Source organism: Canis lupus, chromosome 10 (genome assembly GCF_048164855.1).
Source record: "Canis lupus baileyi chromosome 10, mCanLup2.hap1, whole genome shotgun sequence".
In the NCBI taxonomy this organism is placed as follows: Eukaryota; Metazoa; Chordata; class Mammalia; order Carnivora; family Canidae; genus Canis; species Canis lupus.
The window spans coordinates 37,346,539-37,366,866 of record NC_132847.1 but is presented as its reverse complement, the minus strand read 5'-3'; the positions used below and the strand labels follow the sequence as shown (position 1 = coordinate 37,366,866).

The 20,328-nt window shown below is 33.0% G+C and overlaps 1 protein-coding gene across 19 annotated transcripts in view; it reads right to left on the bottom strand.

Annotated features, from left to right (window-relative positions):
• The window catches only part of CCDC171 (coiled-coil domain containing 171), a 467,902-nt gene that overhangs the window by 246,597 nt on the left and 200,977 nt on the right, over positions 1-20,328 (bottom strand). For all 19 annotated transcript variants that reach the window (XR_012037998.1, XR_012037999.1, XR_012037996.1 and 16 more), the window contains 2 exons: positions 2,754-2,899; positions 414-468 (listed from right to left, as the gene is read on the bottom strand). Coding sequence is in view for 15 of the 19 variants with exons in the window: in XM_072841423.1 (XP_072697524.1) it covers positions 414-468; positions 2,754-2,899 (201 nt within the window). In the remaining 4 variants the exon portion in view is untranslated. The remainder of the gene's footprint in view (positions 1-413; positions 469-2,753; positions 2,900-20,328) is intronic.

Below are 20,328 nucleotides of genomic sequence, written 5' to 3'. Positions count from 1 at the left end.
TGCCAAATGTAATACATTATGGCTCCTCTATATACAAATATATAGGATAGTAGGTTTGAGAGTGGTGAGAGGTTAGACAGTGTGGTCAAACATTTTATCATTATGAGACATGCAAGAATAATAATGACCTCTGGTTCAGTCAGCAAAGACCACAAATAACTCAAGTGCAATTATACCAGTTTGGAGAAACCACTATTTTTATAGTTTTATCAAGTACATAATGTGAATTCTGAAGAAAGTTATATAATATAGCATTGTATAATACAAATTTTTAGTCATCTGGAAGGAACTTTTTATTAATTTACTTTTAAGAAAGTTACAAAATGAATTAAAGTATCTTGCAGTTAACAAAACTAATGACTAGGAAAATGTGATAACACAAGTTGAATGATATTGAAGAAAAATTATAGTACCTTATGAAGCATATTTTCTACTGTTCTCATATGATTAGCAACACATTCTTTGTCTCTAGAAAAAAAAATTAAATTTAGGTATTAGTAAAACCCAATCCTTACAACAACTGTTACACATTTTAGTATAAGTAATTATTATTAAAAAATAAGGGTTCATTATTATTGTACTCCTTCTAAAAGTGTAAAATCTAACTATATCCACTAGTGTATTTCTGCATTAAACTCTTATCTTTAGTTATATTGCCTGCCATAATTTAGACGGAGAAAAATCTTTTTTTTTTTTTTTTAGATGGAGAAAAATCTTAAGGGTATCTTCAAAGATTTAAAAAATTAGAGAGATAAAAATAAATAATAGAAATTTTTTTAAAAATGAAAAAGAAAGAAAAAAGAAGCGATGATTACATTATTGGTTTAAAATGTGCTAGAAAACCTGAACTTTTTTCTTTTGGTTTCTAATGAAAGAGATTTTAAAAATCTTAATGGTGGAGATATATTTTGAATGGCCATACTATGCAAAATAATATTTTTCTTTCTACATAGGCTCTTTGTGTATAATTGCACGAAAATCCTCCATGACCTTGACTAGAAACAGGCAAAGTTACTAGTTTCTTCTGTCTGTCTTGTAGACTGAATTTGGCCTTAATAATGAAATAAGTTTGGATGTACAGCAAAGAGAATATAGTTAACATTGAAACAATTTTGAATGGAGACAGATGGTAGCTAGTTTTATCCTGGTGATCATTTCTTAGTGTATACAAACGTTGAATCACTAAGTTATATACGTGAAGCTAATATAATACTATGTGCCAACTATACTTCGATAAAAATAAAACTAAGTTAAAAGTCTGATGAAAATACTAAAGACAAAAACTTAATGGTGAATTATAGATGGAAAATTGTAAATAATGTATTAGCTCCCCAAATTTCAAATTAACTTAATTTCATGTTATAAGGATATGTGCCCATGGTCACAGATCATAGACATGAAAGATTCCTGAATTAGTAGCAATTGTTTTGAAGATACAATATGAATCTGAAGACTTTATAATCTTGTTTCCATTAATCTCAGAATTTTCAGAGCTGCAAAGATGCACTAGAAATAACCTACACTAAGCTTTCCATTTGCCATAAGGAAAAAGACTGAACAATGACAACAAAAAGCTGATTGAGCCAAATTCATATTTTTCAAAAATGACAATCAGATATATCTAACATGGTGGTACAACATTACGGAGTTCACGATTTTCCAGAAAACTACTAGTAGGTATTCAAACCTGCCAATATTTTTGCCTAGTGTAAACTCATTTCTCCATTATGTGTGAGCAATTTCCCAAGTCCAGTGGCAAAATTGTAGATATCCTAGATGGAAGATCCCCTGTTCTGTGATTTAGTTTATAGACTACATTCATTGTTCACAGTATTTGATGTTTAACAAGAGTTTGTCTCAAAAAATATTTTAATTTATAGTCTATCTATATATGTTTATATACATATATATTTATATAATTGCTATATATATATTTATATATATAAATTTGCAATTATAGGAATCTATAATTCCAAATTCAGAAAACACCAAGAGTTTATTAAAATTAGATGCTTCTTTAATCCATAAATAGATTTTCTTTAAGCCATGCTGTTGTACAAAGGACTGTCTTAAAGTATTCCATGAAATTTGATGTGAGGAACAAATAAAAATACCCATGAGAACTGTTCAATTTGAACTTCACAGTATATGTCAATTTGATTACTTGGTAAAAGGAAAAACACCCTCATCATATTTACATAGCTGCCCACTCTGAAAACTATATTTTTTCTATTGAACATATTAGAATATGAAGCTGAAAAATTAAATGAATTTTCCATGATCAATATGTATTACACTTAAAAAGATGCTGATTATATGCTAGCATTTTTTTGTGGAAAGATTACTTACAATATTAGTGTACTATATGCAGAGCAAAATTTGGGGGGCAATGGGGCAGAAGGGAAGGAGGCACATGTGCTGGAAGGAACTATGAAAAACTTTTAAAGAGTATTCCATTTAATGTTAATGTAATCATGGTTTCAAACATGTAACACTACAACAGAGCCCAAAATACACATAATTCGAGGTTCTAGAGAAACTTAATACTTTTCCGAGGTTTCCCAATAAAATATACATTTAGCATGTTGAGTTAAGAGTTTTCTTTTTTGAAGATATATCAGAGAATTTCAAAGAGAGACAGCTGTACTTTTGTTTTCTAACACTGTATTATCCAGGGCTAAAACCCGGAGCATGAAAGTAAGAATTGATCTTTTGTCTGTTTTAAGTGATCTCCCCAAGGTCCAAGTGCTCACTTGGCTGCCATGCGGAGGGCACTCTCTGCATCATGGATGTTCTCTTCCAGCCGACGCTTGTCCTGCTCCAGCTGGGTGAGATGTCTATTGAGCTGACGCAGAGATTGATCTTTTCTTCTCAGCTCCATCTTTGCCTCGGAGAGACTCTGCAAGCAGACAGAAAACAGAGTTACTTGTCAGCCCTGATAATTAACTTCAATTTATGCCATAGGCTATTAGACAAAGAAGGATACAGACCGACTGGGAAGCACGCTTGGGTCATTACACATCAAGGTTTAACAAATTTTCTGCAAAAATTTTACATACTTAACTAATTAGAAATGATAGCTCTGAGAAGATTTTGAAAAATGTTTAGCTACAAAATACAAGTGTATTTTATTTTTTAAAATACTGGAAGGCAAATATACTTTATTCTTACAAAAAAACCCACATCTGATTACAAAAACCTCAAGCTACCTTATCTTTTAATGATGAAGAAGTAAAGATTTTCAGGGGAGAAAGCACATGAAATTTCAAATCTATCCAAAACAAAAAGCAGCATATGCCCAAAGTGGGTGTGTGAGTGAGGAGAGGGCGCATTAGGACACCTACAAGAGAATGAGGAACCCAAGACTGAAAAGTACCACTACTTTATTTATAAAAAGATCCAAAGCAGACTGCTATAGAATCTCAGTGAACAAACTGGGCTCCCTAGCAAAACTCACCCATTTCCCTTAAATACAAAGACAGCAACATAAATGTAATTAACACCTTTCATCTAACAGGGGAAGTTACAGATAATACTTGCATTCAGAATTATTTATGTTCCATAAATATTTTTCTACTCCCAGAAGTATAAAATCTGTTGATTGATAGTTTGCTGTTTGCTTTCATCTGAGACAGTCCCTTAGCACAAAAATTTTAAGACGCGAGTACAAAACTCTATTTTGGAACTTTAGGGCTTTAGAATCAGACCTCACATTTTAAAGGAGTATTTTCTAGACTTCATTTAAAATAACACAGGGATCACAGGATCCCTTAGCACTAAAAATCTGTTTGTTCTCTCGCCTATGAAATTTCTAGAATATGAGCTTGTTGGTTTCTCAACTAAATTTGTTATACAGTGAGCAATTGGTTCACACACACATATTTTTTCCTTCTTTCTCAGAGTTTAGCCACACATTAATATCTACAACTATGCTTCAAATGTCCAATACATAATGCTGTAATATAATTTCATATTTAAATTTTCATGTTTAAAGATGCTATAATTTCATGTTTAAAATTCTTTCTGCAGTATTCTCTTAATGCATTCACAATAGGTAGTACAGAAAACGCAAGATGCCTGCATGGAGCTAAAACAAGTAACTCACTCTCTAAATGCTAGTACATTGAAAGCAATCATCAGTCAAATCAGGTATTTTAAAATGTTAAAAGTTTTTTTTAAGATTTTATTTATTTATTCATGAGAGACACAGAGAGAGAGAGAGGCAGATACACAGGCAGAGGGAGAAGCAGGCTCCATGCAGGGAGCCCGACGTGGGATTCGATCTCACGCCCTGGGCCAAAGGCAGGTGCTAAACCGCTGAGCCATCCAGGCGTCCCTGTTAAAAGTTTTTAAATGCAGTATTTTCGCTTTTCAGTCAAGCTGCTTCCAGACAACCACAGTTTAAAAGATTAAAAATAAGCAAACTGTGATTACTTATTAGGTATAATATTTTAATCTTTAGTATTAACAAATCATCAAGAATATTCCACCATAGAATAGTCACTGATTCAAACCAACTTTAGAAATACAATGAAGAACAGATTTTTAAAGGCCATGCAAACCTAGGTATTTTGTGCCACTGTTAAGATATTTAAAGGCATTGAAGTATCCTGAGGTTTCTTGATTTAAAAAAGTAAAATCCATTTGAGTCCTTTTAAAGCCAGGATTTCTGACATCTTTCAGTTAATAAAAAAATGCTATTTTTCAGATATGAATAGAAAACTAATGATTCACTACCAGGTATGCATAAAGTTCGAATTCTTTTTCCAACAGAAATAATGGATTCGTGTCATCCATTGAAATTCTCTTGCTCACTAACGCTCACGACTAGTGGTGGCTATTTGTGTGAGGTACGCAGTTTTTTCTCCAGCCTTGTCCTGGGTGAAGCTCACTGGTCCAGTCAGAGAAACCCATGACTCTGGCATCATCATAAAACCACACCTGACTTCTCAGCAATCCCATGTACATCCTTTCAAAGACCATATAGCTAATAGAATTCGAATTTTCACTATATATCCACCTCTTGTTTTCTCCTGGCTTTCATTTTCATGTCTCAGGGGCAATGGCAGGGACCCACCAACATCTCCTAAAGCTTGCCTTACTTCAGAATAGCTGGGTGTAGCTCTCTGTAAGACTGAAATTGCAGAAAATGAACAAAAAAATGGTGTAAACAAAGTGGTATAGGTCATACTTCCTTAATGTGAAAATGAAGAGACAGTAATCATGGTTACAGAACTTACAGACACAGGATTTCTGTTTTAAAGAGCTGAGTACATTACAATGGAATCAATCTACATCAGTGGGTCCCAAAGATATACATAAAACACCAAGACATAAAAAATGGGTCAATATTATATCTTTTCCCTAATATTCACCCTTTATGTTTTTGATGACAAAAGTAGAAATCTTTAAAAACCTCAATACCTCACGAGCTTCAAAGAAAGAAAAACATATTTATATGTGTGTATATATAACGTATATACATATGTACCTATCCATATATAATATATAGCATATATTATATATTTATTTAAAACTTTAAGTTCAGCTTTTCTTTTCTCCTGTTCAGGTTTATCTAATTAAAACCCATGATAAACTTTATGGACTCTAATATTTCCAACCGAATGACTGAAACCAAAAGGGTGTGCCTCTAGGCAGCAAGGCAACAATGATAAGCAGCAGGTTAGCCACTAATTTCTCAACCAGGGTAGATTGTGGAAGTGTGATGTTCTGATATCCAAGAAACTGTTCAGGAGAGAATAGGATAAATCAAGTTTAATAACTCTGCTCCTAATTGTTCCCCCAATGCTCAACTCTAATTACTTGGAGAACTCTCCTGACTGTCACCTGATATTAAGTTGTTGGAGGCTGAGCCTGGAACAGCGAGATAATCAATAAACATTTAGTGGGGAGAAGAATGAAGATCCTGTTAAGCAGTGGGAACCTGCAGCACCCAAAGCCCTTCTGCTCATGAGAAAACCTATGGGACAGCCATAGTGATTGCAAAGCAATAATCCAAAGCACTGTTTTTAGGCCTTGAGGCCTTTAGGCAACAGTACATTTGAGGAAAAAAGGTTAACACGGTCACCCTAATTACAGCCCACTTTCACATACTTCATATATAAGCGAAGACAAGCCAATTAGGTAGAAAGGAAGATAAGGGAAGTTTTATTTGTATACTAATTAAACCCCTGATGAAATTAAAGGAAAAACATACAGCTCTGTAATTGTGTCTGAGAAAGGTCACTTCAGGTTCAGTTATCAGAACAGCACAGCCTTGAGATATTTCACTTAATCCACAGTACAGCCCTCATTTTGTACTCAGGTCTTAATATTTACAAAAAAAAAAAATTCAAAGCCTGATACTGCATTTATCTTTAAACTATGTTGTGAACAATTTTAGCTGTTAGAAAGCTAATGCTAAATATGATAACAAGAGTTTCTAAAAAGACAGAATAATATTCTGCCTACATAAGAACTGATGCCACAATTCTGCCAAAGATTGAGTTTTCACCTTAAAACCAAAATGCTTTAAAGCAAATTTTTACAACAAAATCCCAAACTGACTGTATATCCAAAGCTATTCTGCAATATATGTATTGTATTTCTCTGGATAACGGTATTATTGCTCACCTCCATTTACACCTCTTGTAGTCCGGGGGGGTAGAGGTGGGGAGGCAATGGTTTCATTAAACTACTTATAAGAAGATGTTTTTACATCTGGTTGTTTTCCTAAGGTGGTCATGAAAAGCTATTTATTGCTAATGAAAGCTGGCAAGGAAGTAGTAAAATATAGGGAAAGCTTAGGGATAGAATATATAGTAGATGCGAATATTAAAAGACCTACACACTTTTTCAAATGTCTTTTTTCTTCTTTGTAGTTTCTGAAGTTTCCATAATAAACATGCATTACTATTCATTAAGAACACAAGTTATTTTTTAATTCACACATGATTTCATATTTATAAAGCTTTAAATGTTTATTAAAGCTAGCACTTTTTAAATTGTGAATATAAATTAAAATTCTATTAGTTTGCACCTATGAAATATTTTGAGCAGCGGAAATTTTTTTAATAACAGCTTTGTGGAGATATAATTCACCTACCACATATTCACCTTTTTAAAACGTACACTTCAGTGGGTTTTAGTATATCCACAGAGTTGTGCAAACATCATCAGTAGAGATCTTTTTTGAGGAGAAGTTCTTTAAAAAAAAAAAATCTATCAAAACAACATGGCGACCTAAATATGTTATCTCCTGTTTCAGCAAACTCGAATTTTAAACTACAGAACATATACAAAGTTTGTCATTTAGTTCAGTAGCAGTTTCAAAATATAAAATTTATAACATGAATTCCCTGAATCAGAATATTTGATTAATAACTGTGGTCTAGAACAAAAGCTAAAGTTATCTGAAAGTATGTGCATAACTCTCCAGTTAATATTTCTGGATGTTAAGGGAATCATCCCACATAGTTCTTTCTCATAAGGGTACAGTGTAGCAGTGCTTTAGACCATTAGGCCAGCGAGGAAGACTAAGCCCCAGGAGATACCGCTTTTACAGATTTTCTTTTGTCTAATGGGAAATATCTACAGATCCACATTCTTACAGACTAAAAGCTAATGGCTTATTCAATTTGGTATAAAAGTTAGTCATACAAAATGAAAGGCAAGACAACAACACAAGTGTTATAAAGAATGAAGTTACATTTCCTAGGTCAGGGGAAAAAAGCATCTATGACATATTTTTCTAAACTTTACTGCGTCTGACGCTAACTTTTGAATAAACAGTCCTAGATTGTGATAAATTGGGAACATCTCAGGGCACTAAAACTAATGTTGGAAAAGGAAACAACACTGTCTTCAGCCCTACTCTAATAATGTGACAAAGAGAAAATTCTATAAATCAAGAACTGTGTAGCTGCTGGGTGGACCACACCAGGCTGGCTGCCACAGAAAGTATAAAGTTAAAATGATACAACCATCAAGCTTACAACAGTGCACACAAGTTAGGGCTGAAACTAAAGAATACTGTATTTTACAATAAAGCATGAATGTCTGTGAGATAAGCAATTAGACAATTTACAATAAGTACACAATAGTAAAAGATGCTGGTATGTGGCAAAATTAATATACGGATAAATTTCTGTTCTTAGTATTCTCTACTTTAGATGAATAGTTTGAATTAAAAGTTCTGAAATTTTAAGTTATCTTCCTTAGGAACACTTTTATTATTTTCCAATAAAAATGCTACATAGAAAGTAAGTGACATATTTATAAGCTACAGCAAAGATAAACTACCTCACCCACTTTGGGGGTTGAATAAATAACACTCTAGTTACAACTCATATATCTAGAAAGAAAACAGATGTTAAAGTGTCCTATAAACCAAAGACTACATATATTTAAAATGCATAATTAATGCAATACTTACACTTCCCCATGTAGTGTCATTACAGTTTTCTTTAAATCCCCACCTATATGTGGCAACATATGAGTTTCTATATTATCCCTGTATCACCATTTATGGTAAACATATATAATTTTTTAAAATAATTGTTTCTATCACACTTGAAAAAGATAAAAGGAAATTAACAAACCAAATATAAAATAAGTTACTTTTATAAATAGGCCATATGGTAAATGATCATCAAAAAATGGAGCAAATAAGCAATGAAAATTCACCTTTAAAATTTCAAAGTCTGCTGTAAGATTTTGTTGTATAATAGTTTATGGTTACTAGTACCACATTCTCATATATTCCTTGGTAAATGTCCTCTTATATTCCATCAAAATAAAAGCAAAAAGTTAATCCTCCCCAGTAAACTAACTGAAAGTGATCAATAGTAAAATCTAATGGACAGAAAAGAACCTCACACAAGTGCTCGAAGTATATTGAATGCTATTTGTCTTAAACCTTACATATATACTACAAAACTCTGGTAGACTAAAAGTGTTAGGTAATAATAAGGTGAACTGGGAGAGAAATAGTTAAAACACATTTCAAATGACAAAAAAAGGAGGATGATAAAGAGAATCACGAGAGCCCTCTCAACTGGAAAATACACTCAGAAAGTACAGAACAGACAAGTGGTTAGCTAGATTTACTGTGACACATGGCATGTAAGCAGTAATGTGGCAGTAATATTTTCACTGAGTATAAAATAAGCTGCATTTAGCTGCACTACAAGCCTTATGAAACAGAGACAGGCTGCTGGTGACAACCACCATGCTGCTGCTGCTGTAACAGAATCAGCTCTTAGATGGCCTCTAAGTTCCCTGAGTGAATCCGTAAGAACATAAGTTCTTCTGTTGGACCTTATCAGCTACCCCTAGCAAGTCCCAAAAACTTCACACACATGATGTGTGTGAAGGTCTTAGCTATGTGAAGGTCCAGAAAGTTGTTGAATTCCCTGGCAAAATTTAATGAGTCAAGCTGTGAATTAGGTTGTAGAGAAATATCATTTAGGATTAAATGCTCTTTACAAATCACTTGAGAATTATCTAAAACTACTAAGAAGAATTTGAAAAAAATATGAATAATTTATAAAGGGCTTCATATAGTTGGGTTGCTGACATTTAAATAAAAAGAAATTATTGTTGGAAGAATTTTTCAATTTTAAGAATTCTTTTTGTGATATAATTGAATAATAGGTTAAGTAATCCTATGTCATAATTAAAATACCCTCACATTAGTATTTTCATTGTGCTACAGAATTTAAATGACTATTTGTCTTGAATATGCTATATATGAAATAATATTAATAAAAGTATATCAAATATCAGCTGAGTAAAAATCAATTTAAGATAATCTGAAGGTCAAATTTAAATTAGAAAAATAAACTTAGGTTCTTTTAGACATAAATGTAAATAAAACAAAGTCCAAATTTTTTCTTAAAAGTTTATTCATCGGATGAATTGTTGTTCATTAAGTACCACTGATTTCTATCTTAATTTCAGAAGTATAATCATGCAGGAGAGGGAGAGTTCTAAACACAACACCTTCACTAACATGCACTATCTGGAGCGTTCTACCGTTGTATGAAGGCGCTAGGCCTGTTCTTGAACAATGCCTGTCATTCAATAAATGTTTGCAATTATAACTTATTTTCCCCAAATCCTGATGGGAAAAATAGCTTGAATGACAACTGAACCATTTGATTGTCATCATATAAATGTCTCATCGTTACATTAATTCATTTGATTCTTCACAGTCCAGCAAGATGGTTCACATTATCATTCCTACTTTACACGCAGAAAACTAAGAATCAGAGAAGTTAAGTAATGTTCCCAAGGTCATGTAATTGCTGAATGAGTTAATGCCAAAATGTGAGCCCAAATCATAGCACTCTAAATCCTATTCCTTATCTTGCACTACAATGATATTAATAACCATCTCTCCAGTATTTCCATAAAATCCTAACTGGTAAATCCCTATGGAAATGTAAAACCAATATTTCACCTATTTCTCAAGTAAGGTAACGTATTTCAATGTATTTAAATAGCTGCTTTCTATTTACACTGAAATAAGTTTCAATAAGGGCTTTGGTATCATGTAACGGCACACTTTCAACATCAAAAATCAAAGCATGCACAATTCAAGGCCCCTGTGTGAAAACAAGATCACTATCATCACTTATTAAATGTACTAATGAAATTAAGAAATAAATATTTGTAAAGTAAGGATGAATTATATAGCACACCATTAAAGTACAGAATTTTATACATTTCCAGATCTCATTAGGACACTACTTTTCTTCAACCTTGAAAAGCACTGGAGTTCTCTGTCTCTTTCCTTTATGTGTTAGCAACAATAGCACTGAACTTTCCCTGCAGATCTTGAGATTTGGCTGCCCAGGATAACCTCAACTTCTTAAAGATTTATTACAGGATCTCCACACTATCACAACATATATCAAGCTCTATAATATCAACACTTGTAGCCAAACTGACCTGGTAAAAAGATCTTAGCTACTGTGTAGAAAGTCATCTACGTGCCTAATTTAATCTAAAGAACTTAAAGAACTGACACCATACAGATTGTATTATAATATTATAGTAACAGAAGAATTAGTCATTAGTATCGCTATTTGTTAATCAAAGATATGAAAGTAGAAATGCATTTGACTTAAAAGAATCCCTAACACTTACCCTGTAAGGCATAAGGGAGAGGAGATGAGGAAAGGGAAAGGAATTGAAAGAGAGAGCAACAATTCAAATCGAGTACTTCTGATGCCACTCCAAGTCATAAACATTTGTCTACAGCCAGCGTGGAACAGGTGACACAGACAAAGCAAATGGCAACTACAACCAAACCTGCTGTTTCACCTGGCTGCCTTCACATGTCTCTGATACTGCAAATACTCTAATAAGGAGATAAAAGTGAGAGTGAGTTTCCAATACAGAAAATGTACTTTCATTCCACTTGGCTCCTGAATGTACACCAACCTCGTTTGGTGAGCAACTGAAGAAATGGCAACATATCCCAACATAGAGGAAAACCTGGCTATTCTGGATTTATGTATAATATGTCACCTCTAATTTGGCCACTCCTGAAGGGACTTTTTAAAGGAATAAAAATAAATAGGAGCAGTTTATTGAATTGGGTAGACTGGAAGGGATGAAAATAAACAAAATGGCTTAATCCTTTTTCCACTAATAACTTCAAATATTCCATTAGATTTCCCTAAAGAAAAAAAGACACATTTAATTGTATAGGATTTTTGCCTTATATGCTGATCCTAAAACCTAATCTCAACATAGGATGTGACTCTACTGTATCTATTTGTAATCATGCCTATTCATACCAAAGTCAATAATAGTAATAATAATAGCTGACACTTCCAGAGTACTAATCTTATTAACCCAATTATTCCCACTTAACATATAAGGATAACTGAGGCACAGAGCTCAAGTAACTTGCCCAAGATTACACAGAGCCAGAGTTCAAAACCAGGCAGGGTGAGATATAACTAAATAAATACATAAAAACAAAGAATATACTTTTCTTGGAAATGATTTCCTATCTAGAAAGATGAAAAGAGACTTAGAAAGCAGTTGTTATTCAAGCTGAGTGTTCAATGTTATGAAGATCATTCTTAGCAGAATAAAACAGCATGTTCTGAGAAATACAAGAGGGAAGGCATGGCTGAAGGATGCCATTGAGAATGGCAGGAGAAGACTAGACAGGTACGTGTAGGCCAGGTGTCGTCAGAAAACTAGACTTTTAATCTTGCAAATGATTTTTATACAGTATTCCACAGGGGTGCATCAAGATAAGTTGGGGCAACAATTGAATTAATGGACCCCCAATTCCCTTCCTTCTTTCAACCAGATTGTGTTTTAATGTTTTCAATGAGCTTTTTGTATAAGACTATGTTCAAAGAATTGTTCTATGACTGAGTACTTGCCAACTATTGTCATAGAAAGCTATGGGAAGCCACTGCGGGATTCCCAACCTAGAGCAGCATTCTCCAATCTTGGTCTCAGAGATCATAGATACAAACCATAACTACCAAATAAAAATAAATGCACAAGATCACTCTGGCTATATTACAACAGTTCATTTGCATCTTCAGCTGGAATGTAACAAAGGTTTAATAAGATTTCATCTTTGAGTATTCAGTGATATACTAGATATACTAGATTTAAAAGAATTTTTATAAAGAACTAGCTTGTAGCACACAGTCTTCCTTAGTATGCTACAATATTATATCAAATTCATGTTTACATTACTCAAGCAGAGTAAATATTAAATATTTACTTTATATAAATAAAACATTCTAGTCACATATTTTCTATTTCTACTAATAACGATACAAAATCCTGTAAGTTATCTGAATCCTATGACAGAGAGCCATAAACCAAGTTACAGCAGAAATATATGATGAAAAGAACACATTATTTTAGGAGCACAAAAAAGTTGCTTAGCAGCTAAACTGAGTGATTGTTTTCTAAGAAGTACACTGTTTGGAAGAAAAAAAAAAGAAGTACACTGTTTTGTGGCCTATAGTTTTAAAATGTCCTTTTCACATTTTACCAATAACAAGGTAGTTATTGTGTTGGGTTATTTTAAAGAAAAACAACTTAGTTGCTATGTTGGGTTGTTTTAAAGAAAAAAAAAGTTTTAAAAAAAAGTTACCACTAGGAATAATCACTAAGTTATTATTTCTAAATAACTAAATGGATTGGTATCAGCTTTCCCATTATGTGATACCCATGACAGTAATTTTTAATCCCTCTTCCTTCTAATAATTACAGAAAAAGAGACTGAAGATGAGCAATAAAGATGGTGTTAAAGATTCAGCAACAAAAAAAAAAAAAAAAAAAAGATTCAGCAACAGTTGGCAATTTCAAACAAAGTATTAGGGAAAAGCAGAGAGATGGGCCCAAGGCTCAGTGCAATTTCTTGAGAAACTGGACCTAGGAAAACTTGCATATTTGGGTAATGACAGTTGAACACACACACACACACACGCGCGCGCGCGCGCACACACACACACGGGAAGTAACAGTATAGCAAAACATTATCTTATGGCTTTGTTTCAAAGGGAATTTTCTTGTGAGGGTGTGTGTATACACACGTATATACACCTACTCAACAAATGGTACCATTTTGGTTATAAAGAGCTTCCCACAAAATTATCAAGAGTTTACATTTTCGATCCCTCTGTAACCAACCCATTCACTTGAAGAAAAACACACAACTATTCTATCCCTCTAAATGAGCGAGATCACCATCTAGTGGTGACTCCTTGAAATGTCAAGCATATGGCTTCGGGAGCCTTGAAAATGCTTCATGGAATGTGGTTAACAGAGTCTATATACTCTAGAACATTCACGTTTTTAAAATAGTAAAATACTCTGAATAATCTTTTTCTTTTTAGACTAATAAAAACTCTAGAGCAAGAGAGAAAAATGCCAACTAAATACATGGTTCCCCACAGGGTGCTTGGCTAGCTCAGTCAGTAGAGCATGTGACTCTTGATCTTGGGATTCTAAGTTCAAATCCCATGATGGGTGTAGAGATTACTTAAAAATAAAAGTCCTTTAAAAAATAAAAATAAAAATAAAAAATATATATATGGTTCCCTCTTTTCAACCCTTTTAGCAAACGGGAAAAGAGCTACAGGTGATAAAATGTAGTTATGCCAAATTCAGTCAAATGGCTAACTAGAAAACAGAGTCTTCACCTTTTCTATATTTATAAAGTTTTTAAAAATCAGTTATTGTAGTAGATTATATTTGTTCTGCCTCTCTGAGGAAAAAATTATACTCTCTCCTGTCTCTTCTGTCCCACTGATATCTGGTTTGACCATGTAGCTGGTGGTGTCTCTTCTGCAAAGAAGATTATATATTCCTTATCTTATCAGGTTCAGGAGTGTGCACATTTCTTTGGTCAATGAAATGTGGACAAAAAAAAAAAAAGAAATGTGGACAGAAGTAAAATGATATCCCTTCCTACTAGATACAAGAACAGCAATGTCTAGGGGATACTCTATCAGTCTCACTCAAAGTGAGAAATCCATGCAATCTAGATAGATAGAAGCACAGCTGTCCATAGTGGGTACATACAAGGCATGAGAAGTCTCTTGTAGGACTACTGAAATTGTGGGGTCACCTGTTACTGCAACATTACAAAGCATATCCTAACTGATACACTTATATTCCTACATATAGTAATTTATTCTAGGATTTTTTTAAAGATTTTATTTACCTATTTTAGAGAGAGAGCATGCGCCCATGAGAGCAAGGGAGTGGGGAGGACAGAAGGGAGGAAGAGGAAGAGAGAGAGAACCTCAAGCAGACTCTGAACCAAATGCAGAGCCCTACCTGGGGCTCAGTCTCACGATCCCGAGATCATGACAACTCTAGTACTTATACAGCTATAACATCATTAATGGATACTTCAGAAAATCAGTTTCTAGCCTGATTTAATATTAGATCATCAGTAGAGAAATGGATTTTAATTAACTATTAAAAGCACAACAAGTCAGTGATTTTAGTCAGTATGAAAATATGATAAAAGTGTATCATTACCTTACAGAAAAATAGAGTTGCAAACTACAAATTAAAATAAACTAAAAAAATAAAAATAAAAATAAACTAATATGTACCGCTATAATTTATAAGAAATATTTTCTTCCAAAATCTTCTCTGATTTATATTTAGTGTATGCATATTTTATTTTAATATATTAGATACATATAAAAGATATAATGAAGAGAAAATATGTTCAAGCAATTTTGTTCTTTTTCTTTTCCTTCTTAAGAATAAATTGTATTAATTGACATTTTTAAATGGCCATGATATAGTTCTAAATTAATAAAACATGATACCATATTTGTAAATACACCTATGATATACTATATACATTACTAACATGCATGCAAATATATTAATGTTTACACTTAAAATTTTGAAATTTTTTAAAGTTTAAATTTTGCCACCAAAATGACAACAGAAATACTCTTAGTATTTTTCCATTATTTTCAACATATTATATATAAACTCTAGGTAACAATGCAACTGTCACAATTTTTATAAGATCAACTTTCATCACAAAACCTTAATTTAAATTTATATACAGGATATCATAACAATAGTAATTGAAATTGATTTTGTAAATGTGCTCTACTAAACAAGGAAAGGAAATTAATCAGTTATATAACCTTTTATCAAATGCATATCAAATATGCAGTTATATTTAATCACTATCATTTATCCAACTCCTTGGGAAAGAAGAGTATTAGATTTCAATGATTTGTTTCCCTTTCACAGAATAGGCAGGAAGGGGCTTTGTATTTCTCAAGTTGATAGTCACATAATAATACATATCCATCTGATTCCAGGGATTTTGTCAAACCCACACCATACCTAAAATTGTTTCATTTTAAGACTTTTAGCCATAAACGCTCTAAATCTATATCCTTTAGAGATAAATGATTTTCTAAATTCCATAAGGACTCTATGTCTGCTCTATGTCACAGGATTCAGATCAGAAAAAGAGACAAATTCTATTTCCATCACACAAGCACTGTTGATGATTCTGGTCTGCTTTGATACTCTGACTTTACTCCTGAAATAAGGTAAAACCACTTTAAAGGTGTTTCCTGTTTCATCTATCACAGAAATTTTCCTTGTTGGTACTCTTAACAATAATCCTTATTACAATACCTCCCTAAATACATTTTGGAATTTGGCCAGGTTTTTGGCTATCAGAAGACAAAACTGACTAACATACTTTACCTTTTACAGTTTCAGGCATTCTAATTTTATAGAAGTTAATACTACCTTATGTACATTTTTAATTAAAACATAGTAAATAATACTTGGCAGGCATTCCGTAAGACCAAAGCATAACAAAGTCATTCATTAGACAACCCTTAAAGTGAAAATACTAAAATAAAATGTAGTCTTTCAAGATCAGTAAATACTGGTGTTTCCTGAAATCTCATGTTAACAACATAACAGTGAAATGTTAACAAATTTCCAAATAAAACTCAAGCATGTTAATCAAATGTTTCCTATAAATGGAATAGAATAATGATTTAGTATACATAGCCCTACATAGGGGTAAATTTACCTCTAAAATGAATTAAACATTTCCACATAATCATGTCAGAAAGATAAACATATAATTAGATAATTACCTCCAAAGTCTGAGATATTTATATTTATGCTCATTCCATTACAAATGTAATATTCTAAAGTTGGTTATTATAGTTGATCAGAGTTAAATTAAATTATTTCTGAAACAAAACCACCACTGAGTCTCAGATTAATGAAAACTAAAACACATTCAGATAGTAAATAAATTTTGATTAGTCCTTTAAGTTATAATGTACTGTTTACTAATTTTAAAGTGGACCCATTGAAACAACAAATAAATAGTATTTTCATAGTTAACCATGGAATGTTTGTAATTAAACAATACAATTTGGATCATTTTTGTAGTGCATTCAAAGAAAATTTTTCTAACAGAAAAAGACTTACTATCATCATCAATAAATCATCATCTCTGTGTTCTGTTTCTTTTTCCACCAATTACTAGCTCTATGACCTGAGGCAAGTTAAATTCTCTGTGCCTTGGTTTCCTCATCTGCAAATTATGGATGATAATATTTAACTCAGAAATTGTTTTGAAAAATAGATAAGATAGATATTAGCTGCAAATTACTTAGCAGAGTGCTAACAAAATCATATGTAATACAAGGACAAATGCTAACAAAATGTACACAGTCCCTGAAGCCATAGTCCATGATGGAGATTTATAAAATTACCAAGAACCCCTTCTGAGAAATACAAGTCATAAGATTATAAAACTGCATATTTATATTACCTAAAATACTTTAGCATATTGTCAACTCAATTAAACTAAAAACTCTCACTTAACAGTGGCAGAAATCAACTTCAGTTATTATATATTTTATGTTGGCACAATGTAAATGAATATCATTCGCAAAATAACAAATAGTTTACATATACTTGAAAATAGTGGTTTTCCAACTGAAATGTATATTTCAGACGAAAACATGACCTCATTTCAGTATGGAGTGCCCAAAGATCGAATGCCAACCACAGAGAGAGAAGGTCAAATTAGAGGGGAAAGAGATTTGACTAGAATATCACTGAGAAATGGATCTGACGTGTGCGTGCCCACTGTAGATTTATCTGGACTTTCTATTGCATTTAATAACCAAGAATTTAAAAAAGAAAAAATTTTGTGGACTTAAACTTCAGTGAAAAGGAAACAGAGATCATGGGGAAAGTTGATTAAGATGAAAAGTAAAGGCACCCCAAGGAAAATTGCTTAGAAGCTGTACTTCTCTACAAAAAAGCAAGACAAACAAATAGAAGGCCAGAGCAGGGGACAAAAAAAAGAAATCGAAACCAAAATACCCGAACGCCCTCTAACTATAAGGGACTTTAATATTGCAACAAAAACCAAAGGAAGAAAGATACCCAGAAAAGTCATATGCATTGATATTCAGGATACCAGGAAAAAATATTATTTCAAGTATTTTTAAAAGACAGTTTTGTAGGCCTATTGATTCCTTTTGCACATTTCAAGGTAAAGTAGTTACTTTGTAGTAGATTCGATAATGTAACAAAGATCTCTCAGGAATCTGGATTTAACAAGAGCCTTCTCTATTTCTGAAACAAAAAGACAAGCTACAGCTCAAACTAACTGGAATAAATGGTATGCAAGTACATGTGCTTAACATGAAACCTACTTATGCAATAATCCTGTATTTCTTCCAAAGCATAAGTCAATAAATCTTTCCTGCTACACTATAAATTTCAAGGTCATGGACAAAGATGTTTATTAGTATAATTACAATGTAGAAATAATACCATTAAGCTTCCAGTTCCAGGTCTCAGAAATTAATACAAAGAGAAGATTAAGAAAGTGTCAAGTGAAAAAAAAAAAAGAAAGTGTCAAGTGTGGTTTTAATCCCTAGACACTAAAAAAATTCCTAGTGTGGCTCTCTTCTCTTACAGGATCTCACTTCTAGTTTCATTTTCATTTGGTCTTTGAAGTTGCTAACATTTTTTTTAAAGTACATGCAACGTACAATTTTGTGATCATACAAATTAAGATATGGCCTTGAGAAAAGAGGAGGAAAAGAGCCAAATTGAATGGCTGAAGGGAACTCATTTATAATATAATGAATCACTCAACTTTAAAGAAATTCTTCAACAGGATCTCCATGGTCAATTTCTAAATACTTAAAATTCAACACAATTCTTAAACAGAGTTTGAAATCTATCTATACAGAACTGCAAATATGCACAATATTGACAATATCAATAGGTTCTTGACTGCCCTCCAATATCCAAGGGCTTCACTTTCCACTCCCCCACATAATTACTGTTTCAGAGAAAACAGTTTTTCACATTATGGTCAAAGACTTTGAGCGCATGGTTTCACATGAGAAAGAGAATTGCATCAAATGAGAATCTCTAATTCTCAAAGTCTGTACTTCCCACTGTTATGGACATTATTATCATTAGAATCTACTGAAAAGACCAGGTAACTGCCCTGGAGAAATTTGTTTTGTTTGGGAGAAATCTTTCTTTTAATATACTTTCCTTCTAATAAACAGCAAACAGTAGTACAGAGCTTAAAAAATAAATACCCCCACTTTTTCTATCACTAGAAGAATATATGAATTATAATATCATAGAGGTATGCTTATGTACCCTCTGGTTAAAGCGTATCTGGAACATTTAAGGCTAACGTAAATCTCAACACATCATCTACGTCTGGTACTTTTTATGCCTTGTTAGAATGTTTCACCACCTGAGAAACTACAAAAACACTTTCTTGTAAGGACATTTAATTTGACCTAGGTACTCACTTAATGCCTTAGTCACTTGTTAAAATATAAAGACTGTCCCAAACAGCATTCCAAAGAGAAATTTTCTGAGTACTACCAGTAGTATTACTGCTTGAGGACTACAGAGCTATTCAAATCTCAGCAAGTCTATAGGAATGCCAGCAACTCTACCAAAGACCAAAGAGGACAGATTGGTTTATTAAGGTCATTATCCTTAAGGATCTCCACAGACTTGCCCCGTCTCAGTCAGGGAAGTGAGATGCTTTTGACATTTGCTACCATTAGGACACACAGCTCTTACATACTGTTCTAACATAGTTCTTACACGTAATTTGCACACAGTTTTAACATATCCAACACTAATCTCTTGCATAGCAAGTTTTGCAGGGTCTTTTCAATAAGAGAGAAAAGGCACAGTAAGATTTATAGCAACTGAAGTTTTACATGCTTTAGACCTTAAATTAGTAACTAACTTTCCTGTGCCCTGTTTATCCAACTTCAAATCTTCCCATCTTTCATCTAACCCTTTCTTCTTTTTCATTCTCTCTCATCTTGGTGCATTTTCAGAATCATGGCTTTTGGGGTGCTTGGGTGGCTCAGTGGTTGAGCATTTGCCTTAGGGCTCAGGTCATGATCCCAGGGTCCTGGGATCGAGTCTCACATTAGACTCCCCATAGGGAGCCTGCTTCTCCATCTGCCTGTGTCTCTGTCTCTGCCTCTCTCTGTGCCACTCATGAATAAATAAATAAAATCTTTAAAAAAAAAGAATCATGGCTTCCCATTCAGAAATACCTGGATGGTCCTAATTTCTTTAAAATTTCTTTAGGTTATCAAGTACCATCTTTTTTTTTCCCTTTGTGGCTTACCCAAAGCAAAAATCTTTCTTTATTTACTATGTTCACTCTCCATCCACATGCCAGATATAATAAGAGTAGGAATTTTAGAGCCAACAGATCTGAATACAGTGTCCTACTTTAATATTTCT